This window comes from Acanthopagrus latus, chromosome 12 (assembly GCF_904848185.1).
Source record: "Acanthopagrus latus isolate v.2019 chromosome 12, fAcaLat1.1, whole genome shotgun sequence".
Taxonomy (NCBI): Eukaryota; Metazoa; Chordata; class Actinopteri; order Spariformes; family Sparidae; genus Acanthopagrus; species Acanthopagrus latus.
Genome location: NC_051050.1, coordinates 1,185,650 through 1,204,433, shown reverse-complemented (window position 1 = coordinate 1,204,433; position 18,784 = coordinate 1,185,650). Strand labels below are relative to the sequence as shown.

The window sequence follows — 18,784 nt, the reverse complement described above, 5'->3', positions numbered from 1 at the left end:
AGGGTGAGTTATTTTTTTGTTTTGGTGGGGGTTGAGGTGTAGTTGCAAAACATGCAGACATCCGATTCTCACTAGTTGTCACTTTAGTTGTAGTCTTGTGCACTGCGAGTGTAGTGGTGTAACAGGTTGATCTGTATTGGATTAGGCTTTGGGCTGCTGGGATTTTGTGGGTTGTACACATATTTGTTAGTCTAAATCTTTGATTCTCCTGTTAAATGTTGAGGCGTTTTTGAAGGGCATTTTTGAGAGAGCTGTGGTCATTTTGGGGGGGTTAATGGCCACTTGCTAGTGTTTTGTATTTCAGCTGCAGCCATTCGTGTTTATTTGTTTGTTTGTTTTGTTTATTGATTGTCACCATGACATCGGTGGCAGAAGATTTGGCAGAAGGATCAACTGTTAGAGATGGTAACTGCATTTGACATTGAGCTTAGTAGCTCGGAAAAATGGTTGAAACACACAGTTAAGTCAATAATGCTTCCCAGGTAAGTTGCCACCTGCAGATATGAGAGAAGCTTTCCAGCTGAAAGAGCTTTCTATCTGAGGGAAGGAACTTGACAATGAAAGAGAAAGATTGCGTTTAAAGGATGAAAATCAGCTTGAGTTGGGACATCCAGAGATTAAGGCAAGAGAAGATAATCTCGATTTGGCTCAATCTAGCTTGTTTGATATAACAACAAACATCCGACTTGTACCACCATTTGCTGAAAAGGATGTAGAAAAGTATTTTCCGCACTTTGAGAAAGTGGCATTGACTCTTAAGTGGCCTAGAGATGTGTGGCCGCTGTTGCTTCAGTCTGTCTTAACTGACCATGCTCAGGAGGTGTATGCAGCACTGTCTGTGTAACAAAGTGCAGAGTACAACAAAGTTAAGGCATCTATTCTCCGCTGCTATGAGCTTGTTCCAGAGGCGTACCGGCAGCATTCTAGGCGATATAGGAAAACTAAGCTTCAAACCTATATGGAGTTTGCACACGAGAAAGAAGTGCTTTTTGATCGCTGGTGCTCTGCTAAGGACGTGAATAGTCAGGCGAAGATGCGTGAATTAATGTTGGTAGATGAGTTTAAGAATTGCACACCAATGGCTGTGTCGACCTATCTTAATGAACATCAGGTTAACACCTTGCGTGAATCTGCAGTCTTGGCAGATGAGTTTGCCTTGACCCATCGCGTTTTTTTTTTTTAAGATAGGCACAAGTCTGACTCTTCCCAGGCTAGTCCTATCGAGAAGTCAAGTAATTTTCTCAGTAATTCCTTGCCAATCTGTTATTACTATAAAAAGCCCGGAGTGTCCCGTGTTGAAGAAGAAACCGGCTGCTAAGGCCGTAGGTTTGATTAAAGTGCCCCCACAGCTATTGTTCGTTGTTGAATTTCCTATCAACTCCAAGTCTGGGTACGAGCCTTTTCTCAGTGACGGTTTTGTGGCCTTGCCTGGTGATAAACATCTCGTCCCAGTGCTCATTTTGCGCAATACTGGCGCTGCGTCTACCAGGTCTGAAGAGTCAAAGACTGGCACCAGTGTTCTTGTTTATGGCTTTGAGATGGGCTCAACTGTGGTTCCTCTCCATCAAATTGAGGTGAAGTCCAGTGTGGTTACTGGTAGCGTTGCTGTTGGTATCTGCAAATCTTTTCCAATTCCAGATGTAACTTTTATTATTGGAAATGACATTGGTGGGGGAAATGTGTGGAAAAATGATGTTGAAGTGTTGCCTCACATGGCTGTTCCAGATAAGCCTTTAGTCCACCATTGCGCACAGCAACACCCTGATGTTTTACGGTTATGCGTGCTATGGCAACGCAATCCAGCTCCTCTGAGGGGAAAGAGCGCTCATCTTCTCTTGTTGATTTAGATTCTTCTGATTCTTTCTGTCTCCTACTTGAACCGGCACCTTATCGTGGTATAGGGGTTTGAGCACCTGAATGATCCTAGGAGCTATGTTGTCCAGGGCTTAATGCCCCTGGTAGGGTCTCCCAAGGCAAACAGGTCCTAGGTGACAGGTCAGACTAAGATCGGTTCAAAAACCCCTAATGACAGAGATAATATCAAGGACGCGTACGTCTCCCGGGTTGGCGTTGCCGGGGCCCCACCCTGGAGCCAGGCCTGGGGTTGGGGCTTGCAGGCGAGCGGTTTTTGCCCACGGGACCCGGCCGGGCGCACCCCAAAGGAGCGACGTGGGCCGGCCCTCCAGTGAGCTCACCACTTGCAGGAGGGTCCAGAAGGGGTAGGTGCGGTGCGATTTGGGTGGCAGTCGTGGGCGGGGGCCGTATCCGTACTGCTATTTTCTTTTTTTTTAATGGTAATGTTTAAGGCAATAGAGTACCATTAACAGTAGGTAACATTTAATCACTGAAAATTCAGTTTCTCATTGTACAATTTAAATACTGTATCACTGATTGAATATTAGCCATCATTAATAGGATCATCCATTTTCTAAAACAATTCAATTAATTGCAGAAAACAAGGAAATTGTTAACACCATTATTTATTTAACATTTGGTGAAAAGGAATAGAACTGTGACACTGATAAGTGCTGTATGGCAAATGAAACAACTTGCTTCACAATTATATAATTTTTTTTAAAACACAAGGGTAATATAATCTAAAATAGTGAATATTTGCATGAACAATACAACAGGGCACTATAAAATTTGTAAAATACAACATTTCAAATAGAAAATACAAAAACATGGTGGGGAAAGAACAAAGAAGGGAAGACCTCTCATTCCCCTACCAGCCACAAATGGTCCAAGGCCTCAAGGCTCCCAGTTGAAGCCCTGAAATTAAAGAAGAATACACATTAACAAATATATTCATTACAATAACTTTAATTAATGTAATTCCTCACATATGTGATGAGGGTCTAAGATGTTGGTGTTGTGTTTAAAAAAAGGCTAAATATCAGAACCTCACCTGCATCTAGTCAGTAAGCCAATCAAACTCTGTGAACTCCCTGATGAAGGAGATTACATTGGGGTTCATATATGCATTCTTCCGCTTCACCACTCTCCCAGTCCTCCGGCTTATTTGCTCCTTGGCTGTGCATTTCGTGGAGTCCGGATTAATTCTGACTAAAAACCTATGAAAATGAGTGTAGGAGTAAGGGGTATGACAATATGTACATGTTAACGAGTAACTGGTTAGCAAATCACACAAGCCCTGCGTTCAAGTTCTGCGTTCTGCGTTCAAGTTTTAAGGAGGCTTCAACCTACACTATTTACATACTCAAGATCAATAACATTTTCAAGAAGGAACGTGATTTTGAGCAGCTTTTCAAATTTGCTTTTACGTTTCAATCTTTACAATCATCTATTCAAGATAATAATACCTCTGAACAAACTCCAATGTGGTGTTGGCTTCCACCTGATACTCGAGGTTGAAGACATAGTAGCAGGCGAAGAGAGCAGCCAAGGCAGTGGTAAAGTCAGTGAGGTGAGCAGCAGTTGGGATTACAACCCTCCCCTCAATTGACAGCATCCATTTTTGGGCACTCAGGATTGTCTCTCCTTAGGAAGAGTCAGACATTACAAAAATTATACATCATAGCAATACATTCTAGAAATGATTAGCTCCCCATGAATGACAGTAAAAACAGAGGGAGCACACAAATCTTCCAAGCAGCGCGTAAAACGGATAAATGGAGCCGATACAGTAACTGGGTTGGAGAAAGATAAAAAGTGACATGCATAGCAAGCAATCTAAACTAGCAATAACGACAGCAGAGGTGGCTACTAGGGATGAGCAAATACAGCATTATCTGTTCAATAGGGCTGAACGATCTATCGTTTTAGATCGAAAATCGCGATCTCAGACACAACGATTTTGGGATCATCAAAAGCCTCGGTTTTCTGCAGCGCTCCTTTTACATGCCGTATTCCTGAAATTGCTGCTAAACTGACCAATCAGAAGTGCGCCGGGACAGGTTACGTATCCTCGAATCACCAAACAGAAGCGACTTGCCGCGGGTGGGCAGGTCACATGGGCTCCAATCACCAATCAGAAGCGCACACTGCGCGTAGTCACGTGACTCCACTACTGCCTGCCAGTGTTTGGAAATGGCTTCGACGGAGCCACAAACGCTTTTAACATGGTAACATTACTGAATCTCTGCCGCTCTGCCTCCGCGCGCGCGCGCGTGCGTGCTCATCGGGAACCGGAGCGGCCGTCGTGCGGCACGGCTCGCGTTCTGGCACGGCTGCCGGTCCTCCGCGCGTTCTGTGTGAACCGTCACATAGGTTAACACGGGCGCCGATCTGAAACTCAGTGCGCGGCGCTTCCGCGCGCGGCGTGTCCTGTGTGAAGCAGGCGTGAGTGGCCGCCTCTACTGGAAATACAACAAATATGTACCGGCACTTGAGAGTTCACCAAGCCAGTTTGCACGACGTGTGCACAAAACAAAAGCCTGGGCCGCTAAACAAACAACAAGACTTATAACACTATATTTTTTTACAGAAGTGGAATATTTTGAGCCATTGATTACCTATTATTTTATGTTGAAGATGGGAAACGTTTACTGTTTGCTGTAAATAAAGTAGGTCTGCATTTGCCATCAATGTGAGTTTTGTTTTCATCTTACATTTTTATTTATTTATTTATTTATTTATTTTTTCAGTGCAAATGTTTTGCACTGAAACTTGATTTGGAAAAAAAATCGTGTAAGAAATATCGAAATCGCAATATCTGCCAGAAAAATCGCAATTCAATTTTTTCTGAAAATCGTTCAGCCCTACTGTTCAATCAACTAAATTTTCTATATCAGTACTTGGAATGGGGCTTAACCCAGGAGTAGGTAAGTAGTCAGGCAAGAAGACAGACAGACAGACAGACAGACAGACAGACAGACAGACAGAACGTTATTCATCCCCAAAGCGAAATTCCAAAAACAAAACAAAAAAGTGGGTGTGGGTCTTACCGCAGACGTTGTCTTTTTAACCTGAAATTGATTTGGGTTGATGAAAAGTTTCTTTGTGTTGTTTACTAGAAAACTATTTACACATGAGCATCTGAATTTAGCCTCACAGTAAAATGCATAAGCCAGAGTTTTTGTACTCCATTTACCTTTATTTTTTTAACTTTTTATTTTCACTGTGTGTTAATTATGTGCATGCGTTCAGTTTTTAAAGTGACTGTGCTGTCCTTGCATTACAAGCTAGAAATTCTGACCTGTGCAGAGGCAATCAATGACTCAACACGAACTGCATTCACGAGTATTTCCAGCGTAAACTTTCTTTGCTTGTGCCCTCTATATTCAAAGGATTTGTTAACACTGAATATGAAACTTACCAAGCATGATGATCCTCGGTGTTATGGGGAGAGACAGGTGGGCCTCTGCGTCTGCAGGAGTGGTAGTCACCTATGAATGCCAGTGAAGATAAGAATTACTTTAAATGAACTAGACGCAGGGTTCCAAATTAGCTTTTTGACTCACCAGCCAAGTGGACTGGTAGATGAAAAAATCCACCAGCCAAATCATATTTTTTACCAGCCAAAATAATAAATTGCCTTTATGTGGTACATATATTTTTTTATTGATCACCTACAAGGCCCTCAACGGACTGGCACCCAGCTACATTTGGGACCTCCTCCATGACTACATCCCCAGCTGCTCCCTTAGATCCTCTGACCAGGGGCTCCTGGCAGTACCGCCAGTGCGGTTAAGCACTAAGGGTGGGCGGGCATTTGAGGTTGTGGCTCCCCGTCTGTGGAACTCTCTCCCTCAGGACATGAGAGAGGCCTCGTCTGTTGAGAGCTTCAGGAGACAGCTTAAGACTCACCTGTTCAGGAAAGCTTTTGTGCTCTAGACCAATATGTTACTTGACTCCTAACTTGTTCTTTCCCATTCTATTAGGTGCAGTGGTCCCCGTTTAATTAACCTTGTTTTTTCTCCTGACTAATTAACACATTCTTCTCCATTTCTTTAGGTGCAGCACTACTCTTTTTTTTTATGCAGTTCCTAACTGTTATATACATTTACTTTAATTTTGCTTTGATTGTTATTTTCTCTTGACTTTACTTTTTACTAATATATCCTGTAAAGCGCTCTGTGCACTAGTGCTGAGAAGGGCGCTATACAAAAAAACTAGTTAAGTTAAGTTATATACATTAATTACCATAATTTCATTGAGGCAAAGTGTTATGTTGCATACAGGAATTCAACAGAAGTGTATATATTTAAAATGGAAAATTGCACCGTGTGGGTTATAATGTGAGGTGAGGTCTATCAATGAAAAAGTGCTCTATCACCAATAACATAAAGGTGCCCTTAAACAATACACCCGGCCTTAAACCCATTGTGTCAAAACTATTTACAAACAAACTACAAACTCCTAGGAAGACAGGATTGCCAGACGCAAACCTGCATTTACCTGACCAAGGACAAGATGCCATTGGAAGCTCGCCAGCCTGCAATACACTTTTGGGGGGGGGGAGTCATTCTGGTAGCAATAAAGGTGACAATTGTTGAGAACTGTAATGTTTAAGTAATTAAGGAACTTACATCAGCAAGGAGAAATTGCTGCAAATACATCAGCAAAGGAGCATTGCTGCTAGGCCATCAGTTCCTTCTCGGTCCTTCTTTAGGGCTTCCTTCAAAACGGCTCTTACTTCCTTCTTCCACCTTGTAATCTGACTACTGAAGAAATCCAGAAGTCTTTTACCCTTTTTGTTCAAGTCTTCGTTCAGTCTTGTGTATAGTTCAACACTGGTGAGAGTGGTGAAGTGTGAGAATAAAAACTTCTGTGAAAAGAGAAATGGCCACTCTTTGCCTACATCCAGAATGCTTGGGGAAGGGTTTGCGTTGATGTATTCCCGCTGTTTGGCATAAGTGATTGCCATTAGGTCTTCTACCCTTCCTCTCTCAGCGCCCTTGAGTCCCTCTCGGTTGAATATATCCAACATCTCAAGCTTCTTTTCCTCTAATGATGCTGATGTTTCCCCATCTGGATAGTCTTCTGGCTGCCAACGAACACACCCATAACTGTCACGTCTTGCACATGTAGCTACTGGTGGCTGGTCGTCATCATCACCTTCCTCATCATCTCTCTGGGTGCGTTTGGGATTCCTCAGACGGGAAAGAGTGTTGCCTCGGTTCAAATACTCTATTCTGGTCTTGAGCTGATTTAAAACACTGAAATACCCACATCCAAGTAGCTCCCCCTCTTCATTTGTGTCTAAAAAGGTATTTGGATATTTTTGAGTGATGGCTTTTGCCACTACCACGCACTCGCTGCGAGTAGGGTTCAAGGAATGGTCTCTCATCGCATCAACAGTGACTCTTATCAAGTGTCGGCGGTCCTCCGGAGCTGGCTTCTCACCAGCATCAACTGCTCTTCTAAGACTTGGCCTCATTTTGTTCCATGGCACCTCAAAATTGTCCACCCATGCAGAATTGGGACTGATGGGTGATATGGGGCATGTGCTGGAAGAGGCAACTGGCAGTGGCTCAGGCAATGAAGAGCTCGGCTGGGTATCAACAGGACCTGCATTACACACATATAAGTAAAAGCACACAAAAGGTTGGGACCACTTTGATACCACAAAATATTCATATAATCTCATTAAGATATAGGACTGCAAGTACTTATTTTGATTATTGATTAATCTGTCAATCATTTTCTGCAAAACACTTGCATTCTGTGACATTTAAGTCACGAATTAATGAGCAAAAAACAAACAAAACTGCAGGAAAACAGTTTAATATGCTCTGACATTATGAAGTCATAAATCTGCAATGAAAGACCTCTCGTCTGGCACCATGTGGTTGCGCTCTGGCACCATTCGGTGTAAAGTAACGCATTGTATGAGGTGTTTTTTATGTCTGTGGCTGCAGCATGGGAGTTTGGCCCAAAAGAATTTCTCACTCTGTTAGACAATAAAGTTAATCTTGAATATCTTGAATCTTGAATCTAATAAAAATCAGAGAATTTGGACTTGTTTTTCTTTACAAAACGAATGATTGAATGATTGCTGATTAATTTAGTTATTGATTTAATTGTTGCAGCTCAACTAATGTGTTAAAGCAACTGTAACCTCACCTGCTTTCAAGGAATGAAGAATCTTTCTGCACTGAATGGGTGTGAGCAGATGTTTGAGGTCATCTTCTTGAATGAACTGCAGATCCTCTGGACCTTCAACACCTACTTTGGTCACCAACTCATTGACCAAAGTTTCAAGTTTTGCTTCATCTAGCTGTGGTAGCGCGGTCTGTATTGCCCTCTTAATGGAGTCCATTATTTGTTCTTCTGAAACACAGAATGATGCAGAGCAACGAGATTAAGACCAAACCTATTATATACAGAAAGAGGGTAATAATCTGCAAGCTTCTCTACAGTCAAACACTGATACTGTGCTTCTGAGTTGCTTTGTAAGCAATACACTCCAAGGTCCACAACAGGCACAGACTCATAATGCTGGACAACAAAATGCACATTTGACTCGTTTATCAGTATTAACAGTATTTTCCCAAATAGATAGGCTGTGTCATTTTGGTCCACTACGACAGTCATGCCTCTTTTGTACAGAGTGCCTTTGAAAGTGACAGAGGGTGTTTCAATAGTGTGTTCTGGGTGGAGACCCTTAAGACTGACAGCTCTCTGAATGCCAGTCTGGTACAGTTGGTCATCAAATTTACTTGGTTGGCCCATTTGCAGAGTTGGTGGAAATAAGCTACCAGCATGTAAATATGCTTGTAGCAACTGGTGTCTTTCTGCTAAGGTACTGCAAAGGTTCTTTAAGTTATGCAGTTTCCTTGCACATTGCTTAAAATATGAGTGCTTGCTTTCGAAGCGCAATGTCCACAACCTAATGAGGGGACCAAACCGAAGAATGAGTTCTGGGTAGTGGATAAGATAGTGGTGCTTGGCTTTTAGTGTCTTTTCTGGGAATGTGGCTGCTCTTAGCTGGATGTATTCCTCAATAAGAATCTTCAGATATGCAACTTGGTTGGTATGGATCTTTGGCGCACATATCAAATCCACAATTTCTCTGAGCTTTAAACACAACTGCCACACATCGTCATCAAGTGGATTTTTTATTCTGTCTCCAACCAGAATAGGGAGGAGACGTAAGAGGCACCAGTTTTGAGCAGCATGCCCTCCCAGCTTTTCACCATCAGTTTTGACCTCACATGGCTTGTTATTTGCATCACTGCCTAGGTATGTGAACTGTGAAATAGTCCGATTCAGTTGACCATAAGTGAAGTGTTTGCCCACTGTCACTAAGTGTTTAATGTATATTGCAAGATCAACTGACACAATCCCTTCAAACAGATCATGACCCAGACATGGTGGGAGTCCTGGCTGGCAAACATGATAATATTTCAACTGATTGAAAATCGAGTCAAACTTTATTCCACTGCTCATTTCCTGCTTTGAGGCTACCCGTGCTACACTGTTTTTGTAACTCTCTATAGTTCTTTTAGGACCAGATTTGGTGGGATCTGTTTGAAAAGATTCTCTGTCTATGACACAGTACCGGCAAAAATGTCTGCTTTTACTAAAGTTTTCAGTAAATCCACCAATACAGTGTGACCCCAGATTATCTCCAGTAATGGCAATCACAGTGCCTTTTACCTTCTCCCCATCACCATATTCAATTCCATTTTCCTCCATTTGTTTTAAGTCACTAACTAAAGTGGAGAACACTTTTTCTTGTCCAAAAAATTGGAAATCCTCCTCTCTGCACAACATAACAAGTTGCATTGGATCAATGGAAGACCTGTTGTGTGGTGCAATCTCCCCAAGTGTCATGTACATAGCCAATATTTTGTGTTTTTTTTCTGCCTGAGCCCAGTGGGTTAACAACTTCAAATGAATCCTGATACAAGATAAGAGACAATGAAGATGGTGAATCTTGTAAAAGTATATTCTCTTTCATGTTCCTACCATCTCCCACATCTTCCAGAACATCAGGAGTTTTTTCTGTGTCAGCTTTAGCTTGGGCATACTGCTCTTTAACAGAGCTCTGAGTGAGGAGTGATTTGAGTGTATCCTTGATGGGCACATACTGATAAAACCCCTCTTTGCCTTTAGCATTAATGCCCAAGTAAGTCTTAGCTGGCTCAACATAGTTAAATCTGCTCTTAAAGAAGGTTTTACGGGTTTGGTCAGTTCGAAACACTCCTTCGTTGTACATTTTCAGAAGGTTATCTTTTGAGAGATCATCAAGAAGCCTCTTAATGTCACTTTCAGGCACATTCAGCTTTGTTAACTCTTTATGCATCCTCGACATAAGATGAGCCACACCAGTGTTGTGCACCTCTTGTATCTCCTCAATTAACATCTGAATTGTACTGGCTGGTAACAGCATTTCAGCTTGCAGTCATAAAATCATCTATGTTCACTTCATCATTTGTGTTATCATCATCAAGGATTGTCTCAAAAGTGTGACCTAGTTCACAGTCCGATGACGTATTCATGCAGGCACTTGTGATAGTATCACTGGTAGAAGTTTGGCTCTTACATGAAGAACTAAAGACATTTTTGTGCTTCCGGTTCAAGTGTGAAGCAAAGGATGAACGGACATGAAAATACTTTGAACAGTTAGTATAGGGACATGACACTTTTTTGCCATCTTTAATATGCCAATTAAGATGTTCACATAAAGTTGAAAAATTTGCTGACACAAAGCAACAACCTTCAACAGTGCAAGCCAAATCAACTCCAGCAATTTCCCTTTCAAGTCCTGGTTTAGCTGTTCTCTTGTGAAAGCGGTACATGTGGCTTTGAACGGCGCCACGTGTTACAAAAGTGGCAAAGCATTCTGCTACCCCACATGGAAATCTAAAATTAGCTTGATTTCTGTGAATACTCAAATGGCGTATGAATGTAGGAATCGAAGCTGTGGCGAAATTACAGTGCTTGCATACATACTTCATTTTGGGTGGTAGGCTAACAGGTTACTTGCCTGATACCTGTAAAACGGCGGCACAGTGTGCTGTGGCGAAGTCCTCCCTCGTCCTCTGTCGTTGTCATCAAAATCCGCCGAAATCCTCGACGGCGATGAAACGAAAAGTGAAAAAAATCAACACACACGACGCAAAAGTACATAAACGCAAAAATAACTCAAGTTTGTGTCAGATAGCTGAGCAACTTGTGCCACTTACCGAAAATCTGAGTGTTGCTGAGGATGGACAGCAGACTTTTCCTTTTTTTCCCCAAAGTGCCAAGTTCCGTGTTCGCGCCGATTTTCCGTATTTGCGATGACGTAACTGGCCCATTGGCATAAGCACGACCGTTGAACTGTCTTGATCCTCATAGGTCGTTTACAGTCACGTGATTCTGACTCATTCTATGCACCCACCCGCCCGCCGGCGGGCGATTTCAGATAAGCGACTATTTTCTACACTGCGCAGTGACGTATCTCGCTTCAACTTTCATCATTACGGACATACTATACGTCGTTAGAAAGGGTAGAATCTCAGCAATTCATTCATCCAGTTGATTTTGCAGAAATCATGAGCACTAAACCATAAATCATTGATATTCAACAGCATGGTAAACGTGAGATACAAGAAACACACGGCGACTCCCTACCTTTGACGCGGCCATAAAGCCGTAATATGTGTCCGATCCTCAATTATTTATATTCCAGTTGTCCGTAAGAATCCACTGATCAAAAGCATCAAAATGGTTTCTCATAAAAGTATTCCAGCTTGTGAATATCGTCCTGTAAAGTCCATTTGTTTACCGTCTACAAACTTTGTTTGTCAAATAAAGTCCAGACTTCGCCGGTCGTATCTTTATTTTCTCTCGTTCCTGTATGGTGTTGTTGGGTATGCTTGTTTTCATCACTTTGCTGGCTACAAAATAAAAGTGTCCCCATCTTTCTCTGTTCAGTTTTCACCCCAGCACAGCCCGTGAAGTACATGGAGCGCTCCTTGTTTAAAGGGCCAATCGGCTTTGTTTACTGTTTTTTGCCGCCTTAGTACAGGCATAGCGTTTTGGCTATCAACATGTCAATCACTTAGGCTTCTAGCCAATTATTTTACCTTTCCAACGATGGTAGGCGTGCCCAGGTCCGTTGTGTACGAGCCGAGGAATATCGCTGCGTCTGGCAGCTAGCGGGCTAACTTTACGCTGCAGACGCACTCGCACCGGACATTTAAATTTTTCTTGATGGCAATTTTCACAGTTTACAATGGCGAAATCCACAAAAAACACTAAATATGTCCGAGAAGAAGACCTGGAATGGATCATGGCATCATCTGATGAAACTGTAGACAGTGAGTAGGACTCTGAGAGAGAGGAGGTGTTTGCTAAGGGCCTTGACGACATGTTAGATCGGTGAGTACCGTTATCTTTGATGATGTTTGATTTATTTATTTAGCCATGAGTGAGATTTGAATGAAAGTTAGTGGGAAGGGGTTCTTATGCTTACAGTGAACAGTACAGTATACATTAGCATTTCATAAATGACGCTAAATGGTTAGGGCCCCAGGGGCTAATTAGCCTAGCTAGCCTCAACTACTCAACCGAAGCTATGTCATCCTTGTAATTCTGTTCTATTATGTAATTCTCTTTGAGCCTCTAATTCCCTTTTATTTAGATTTTTTTTTTTTTTTTTTTTATCAAGCTTGTAAGCTAATTGAACTAGATCTTTTTGACTGACCAGACACTGGGAATATTCCCCCAATTCGACTATTCTGTTTATGTACGGTTATTTTCCTGATGTTTTTGTGTAACATGTAATATCATATCTGTTTTTATTTGTTTCCTACGTAAATAGCACCCTATTGAATTGCATTTATATATTTTTTCATTATATTTGGTAACATTTGTGCATTACATTGTGTTTTGTAGGTCACAGTCTGAAGAAAGTGACGTGGATTGGGATCCTGAAAGTGAGGCAGTCAGACGCCCAACCCCCTCTCCTGCTGAAGGCGGTCATCAGAAGTGCCAACGATCCTCCTCTGCATCCACCAGTGCTACCTCCCCCGCTGCGTACATACAGTATTAGTATATTGAAAGATAATAAAATCCTTGTTTGAAATTCACTTCAGTATGTCATTTTTGTATTATGGTTACTATTCTGTAGTGTCTTGTCGCATGACAATATCTCAGTATGGCCACCTAGAAGCGTGTGGAAACCCCTCCGACCACCCATCAAATGAATGTGTGAAAAAATTATGTTTTGAATCATGGAGGAAGGCTTTATAGTCACCAAAATGCTTCAGTAATGTTTCCAGTGTCACAGAAGTGAGTAAAAGCATTTGGCACAATTTGGCCATTTGGAGACATTTTGGAGAGGTTTGTGGACGCCAGTGACACCACAAACTAAAAACTCCATAACTCCCATAAGGTTAGGCCTAGAAGTCTAAAATTTCATCCAGGTGTAGTTGACAAGATGTAGAAGGTATGTGGTATATTGCCATATGCCTTACCTAAAGCACATCCAAGTTATTGTTATTCAAAAATGACCTATTTTTTTCGAGGAAAAAAAAATGTTTCAGAGCCATGTTTGAACTGATGTCATTTAGGTTGTGTGTATGGTACATGCTAGGTAAGCACATTTTCAGAAACTAGAGGTTCTCAGCTTTCAAGTGTATCATACATCCATCTGGGACTTGTAGTTGTTGTGTTATAAGCTTTTCCATTTGGGTATGCTAAATAGGCGAAAATTACCAACAAAGGTGGGTGTGAAGGGGTTAAGACCGACGGGAGCGCTGCCGATTATAGCATACCGGAGGAGTTACACTTACGTAGTAATGCATTAGATTTGACACAGAGCGCTGTTTCCTTCAGCTAACTGGTTTGCCAAAAAACAGAAAAAAGAGCATCAAAACTGTGACAGTAAAATCCACACGGCGGCTATTCACAGCACTTCCTACGTTGGAAACAACGTATTCTCATGCGATTTTCCAACTAACCAGCTGACTTTGGCGCCATGCTAAGGTGTTTGGTATGTACCACCACCGCGAGTTCGAATCCTCTCATGGACCCACCTAGTCATTGTCGCCTCTCATTGTAATGATCAACCATAGAATTTATTTTATATTTTAAAATTACGTTAAATAGACGTCATTTCGATGTCGCATTGTGCATTGGGATTTCAATTCACACCCCTCCTATTGGTGGCGAGTGTGCATGTTAATTAGCTGTTGTCTAGAAGGCCCATTTCCATCAGTGAAAGAAAAAAGAATGATAAAACATGATCAAAATAAAAATCATGGTGAGTTGTTATGAGTTAAAAGTCATAATTACAAAATAAGAAGTTATAAATATGATGTGAAAGGTCAAAATTCCAATAAAAAGTTAAAAAAAAATATTGCATCAAAAGTCAAAATTCTGAGAATCATTGTTTTTGTTGTGAGATACTTTTTTATATTATATTGTGTGTGTAATATATTATGTATATTACACACACACACACACGAAAAAGAAAAATACAATAGTTTACTTTACTATTTACAGTACTATACTGACTACTGTGATTTATTTTACAGTAACACTTCATCCACTGTGGTTTCTACTGTAATACTTGGACTACTGTGATTTTGACATGTAGAAAAGGATTTACTGTAAGATTTACAATATTCTACAGTAGAAATTATTTACAGTAATGTTACTGTCAGTAGATAACTGCATATTTCACAGCCATTTCTTACAGTGCTGGCTCGAGAGAATGTTGAGCGAGCCCAAGGTAGAATGAAGGCGTGGTATGTCCGTAAAGCTGTTGTTTGCCACTTTAAAGTGGGTGATCAAGTTCTTGTGCTTCTTCCCATTCTTGGATCTGCTTTGCAAGCTCGATATGCTGGTCCATACGAGATAAAGTACAAAGTTTCTGATCGCGATTACATGATTGCCACTCCTGACCGGCGCCAGCAGAGGCGTCTGTGTCAGGTTAACATGCTGAAGCCGTATTTTGAACGAGGCTCAACTTCTGGCCGTGTGGATTCGTCTCTGGCTGTGCTGGATCCGTCGCTGTCCACTGATGTTGTGGTGCTGTTGTTTGCTCTAGTGGAGGGGAATGATGAGGTTGAGAGTAGTCCATCTCACACTGTAATTGAAGGACGTCTTAACAACAAGGAGATGCTCTCTGTTTTAGTAGATCACCTTCCTCACCTTTACATCTCTGAGAGGGCTGATGACAGTGGTTAACCAATTCCCCAAACTTTTTAGTGGTATGCCACAGCAGACTCAGGTTATTGAGCATGACATTGATGTTGGGGATTCAGTCCCAATTAAACAATACCATGTCAATCCGGTGAAACGGGCCGTGTTAAACAAAGGAGTTGAGTACATGTTGTTGAACAACATTGCTGAGCCCAGCATGAGTGCATGGAGTTCACCATGTATTCTTGTTGGGAAGTCCGATGGTACATTTTGTTTCTGCACTGATTACAGGCGTGTTAATGCAGTAACTAAACCTGACTGTTACCCATTGCCTAGGCTGGATGATTGCATTGACTGCGTGGAATCAGCTGTTTACGTGAGCAAGTTTGACTTGCTAAAAGGTTACTGGCAGATACCACTTACAAGTAGGGCTAAGGAGATCTCCACATTTGTTACGCCAGATGACTTTCTTTCCTATCATGTCATGGCCTTTGGAATGCGAAATGCTCCCACGACATTCCAGCGGTTAATTAACACCGTACTGTCAGGTATGCCAGGTTGCGATGCCTACTTAGATGATGTGGTTCTTTGGAGTGCGTCATAGCGAATGCATATTGATCAAATTTGCCCATTGTTTCAACATCTTTCCTCTGCCAACCTTACCATCAATTTGGCGAAGTGCGAATTTGGTAAAGTGACAGTAACATGCATAGGCCGAGTCGTCGGAGGTGGTCAGGTGCGTCCACTGGATGCAAAAGTGTCTGCAATTTGCAGCTTTCCTGCCCCTGCCAATTGCAAAGAGCTCAGGAGATTCTTGGGTATGATGGGCTACTACTGTGGATTTTGTGAAAACATTTCCTCTGTTGTGGCACCACTAACAGACTTGCTAAGCCCGAAAGTAATGTATCAGTGGACTGAGCAGTGCCAAAAGGCTTTTGAAAACATCAAGGCACTGTTGATTTCTGCCCATGTGTTGGCTGCACCAGAGTTCACAAAATCTTTCTCCCTGGTGGTTGACGCTAGTGATCAGGGTGCGGGTGCTGTCCTTATGCAAGATGGTGCTGAAAATGTCCATCACCCCGTCTGCTACTTTTCTAAGAAGTTTAACCATCACCAGCGGCAGTATTCCACCATTGAAAAGGAGATGCTTGGCCTTGTTCCTGCAGTCCAACATTTTGAGGTTTATCTGGGGGCTTTAGATAAACTTGTTGTGTACAGTGATCATGACCCTCTGAAATTTCTGTGTCACATGAGAAACATTAACCCGCGTCTGATGCGATGGAGCTTGATCTTGCAGCCCTTTAACATCGAGATCAAACATGTGCGCAGTACTGATAACGTCATTGCAGACGCTCTGTCAAGGGTACCTTAGTCCCTGTTCTCATTTCTACGGTTAGAATTAATCGTATGTGATGATGTGTTGTTTTTTGTTTTTTTGTTTGTTGGTTTGTTTTTTTGTCTGACTGTTAGTGTTTGATTGCAGGAGTTTTGATGTGCATGTTTTGAGTATGAATGCATGTTTGATCTGTTGTTTCTGGTTGATTGTGTTTGTGTGTGTGTTTCAGTTGTTAGAGCATTGCTGTATTTCTTGTTTTTCGCTGTGAAATGGTGCTCCGCACATCCCAGCCATGGATGTGTGGGCTAAATATACTGTTGTATTGTTGTATGTAATTATGGAGACTATAGTCACCATTTTGGTGTGGAGGCGTAACGTCCTCTTCCACTTCTGGGTGTTGTAGTTCTCCCTGTTTGTATCTTCTGTTGGCTGCTCTAGTTCTCTGCTTATGTGTTTCAGGGGTGAATCCTAATCATGGGGTGGAGTCTCTACCTATAAGAGCAGGTCTTCCTGCAGTGTTCGGGCTCTCTCTCATCTCAGGGGTGCCTCCATGCCACCTGCCACGCCTGCCATTTTCCTGCTTTGATATGTTTTAACATTTTTTGTTTCCTTTAAATTCCCTGTTTAATATCATGTTGGTGAATAAATACCCCTAGACATTTGTTCCTTTTTATTTTGCTCATTGTTGTGTTGCAGTTAGGGTACCTGGTTGTAACAGTGAGAAAACCATTCCAATCAGTGGGTCAATGCAAATTCAGCCCATTCACCATAAAACGTTCACCACAACCTCTGCGATCCCTCTCAGCTGATTTTGGTGAATGAAGATGGTCAAGGTAAGTGTCTGTGCTGAATACTGTTTCAGCTGCAGCCAGTAGACTTTTGAAGATGCGCTCTGATATAGTCTTCATTTTTTGTGGCACATTGTGCATGTAGAATGAGGAGTTACCATCTTGAATGAGAGCACATTGGCTTGGAGAAGGAAGTTGTGTATTGTCAGCATCTTTGATTATGTATTTCATTCCATTTGCTTTGTTGGTGTTTGTGAAAAAGCCATCAATTGTTGAGATGGAGTATGGTGTCAGAGTCAAGGGATAGGTCATTAGGTCAGAGATGCTTATTTGTGATTTGAGTTGTTGTGATTTGATGAAGATCTGAAAGATGAACCCACTGTGGTCTTGTTCTGGATCACTGCCACAAGCTTCCTTTTAGATGTGGTAGATGACATTGTCTTGAATCTGTTCCTTTTCATAGCTTCAAAGAATTTTTTTTTTTTTGTTTGAAGTCGATCAAAAGGTGAAGACTGCCATGGAAGCGGCTATGCTGGCAGATGATTATGTCCTGACACACAAGTGTGCGTTTGGAGAGGGGAATGCTCGCGGCTCTGGTTCTGTTGAGAGTGCCAGGGTAGGTGATGTGTATCCTCCTGTTTATCCGGCTAGAGCTGATGTGAGGTTTCGTGGTGTGAGAGGTGCAGAGAAGATTTGTAACTTCTGCCATAAGAAAGGTCACTGGAAAGCTCATTGTTATGTTTTGAAAGCTAAGGCTAAGCAGCACATGATGCATGTGAAGGGAGCGTGTTTAGCGGTGTCAGTGCCCGAGGTGCCTGGGGTTCATTTGAGTAACGGGGTGTTGCAGCGAGATGTTGCAGCTGGTGAGCTTGATGCTTTCTTACCTTTTGTGTCTAGTGTATTTGTCTCTTTGGTGGGAAGTGAGGAGAAGGTGCCAGTTAACCCTTTAGGTGCCGGGTTTTGTTTTAAAAATTACTAGATTTTGACATCTAAATTTGAGAAGGCTCTGGCTTGAAAATGGTTTGAGATAGAGACAAAGTGTAAATGAGACAAAAGTTGAGAATGACATAAAGTTTATCTTGGGAGTAAATTTCCCCATCTAATTTGCATATTATGATGTCATATTGTGGCGGCCATATTGGGTTATGTCATTTCCATGAAATACCTGATATTTTGAAAGAGAGTTGAGCTTATTTCATCAGATTCATCCCCTCCATCCATTTGTTATGTTGTCCACACATCAATTGAACAGGGAAAAAGTAAATTCTAAGCCAGCAGTTGTAAACTATAACTATTACTACACCACAAAACTCAGGTAAACAGTATGCGTTTTTTTTTTTTTTTTTTTTTTAACCCACCACAACACTCATGTCCAGCCCTGTTCTGCCTTCCCCTGCTGCAGATGGAGGCTACATGACCATTGCGGTAGAAAGAGTGGACATTAACGCTGGTCCCAGCGCTGTTCTCACCATCCCCGCTACTTTTACCACATTCATTCACTCCCCTACTGATACAAGTTCGTGTATCATTTCCATTCCCACCTATGTTGGGCAAAGGGTCATATGTTTGTGCTTGTGCATGTTCCTCGCTCTGCGCGGCAGCGCCATTGCTATGC

At 42.0% G+C, this 18,784-nt stretch overlaps 1 protein-coding gene across 12 annotated transcripts; it reads right to left on the bottom strand.

Annotated features, from left to right (window-relative positions):
• Positions 1 to 2,462: 2,462 nt before the first annotated feature.
• LOC119030525 lies at positions 2,463 to 11,482 on the bottom strand. Of its 12 annotated transcripts, none has more exons than XR_005078303.1 (8): positions 10,905 to 11,482; positions 8,029 to 8,235; positions 6,492 to 7,473; positions 5,279 to 5,348; positions 4,908 to 4,928; positions 3,324 to 3,501; positions 2,909 to 3,074; positions 2,463 to 2,772 (listed from the first exon to the last, which is right to left on the bottom strand). XR_005078303.1 is itself a non-coding variant. In XM_037118208.1 (5 exons), exons 1-4 carry the CDS (start codon positions 5,581 to 5,583, stop codon positions 2,915 to 2,917), a joined length of 456 nt encoding a protein of 151 aa, XP_036974103.1. In that variant the 5' UTR covers positions 5,584 to 5,807; the 3' UTR covers positions 2,463 to 2,772; positions 2,909 to 2,914. The 12 variants fall into 12 exon arrangements, 1 of the variants encoding a protein (XP_036974103.1); XR_005078306.1 differs by lacking the exon at positions 4,908 to 4,928 and having other exon boundaries at positions 10,898 to 10,982; positions 11,097 to 11,482; XR_005078304.1 differs by lacking the exon at positions 4,908 to 4,928 and having other exon boundaries at positions 10,905 to 10,982; positions 11,097 to 11,482.
• Positions 11,483 to 18,784: the final 7,302 nt, after the last annotated feature.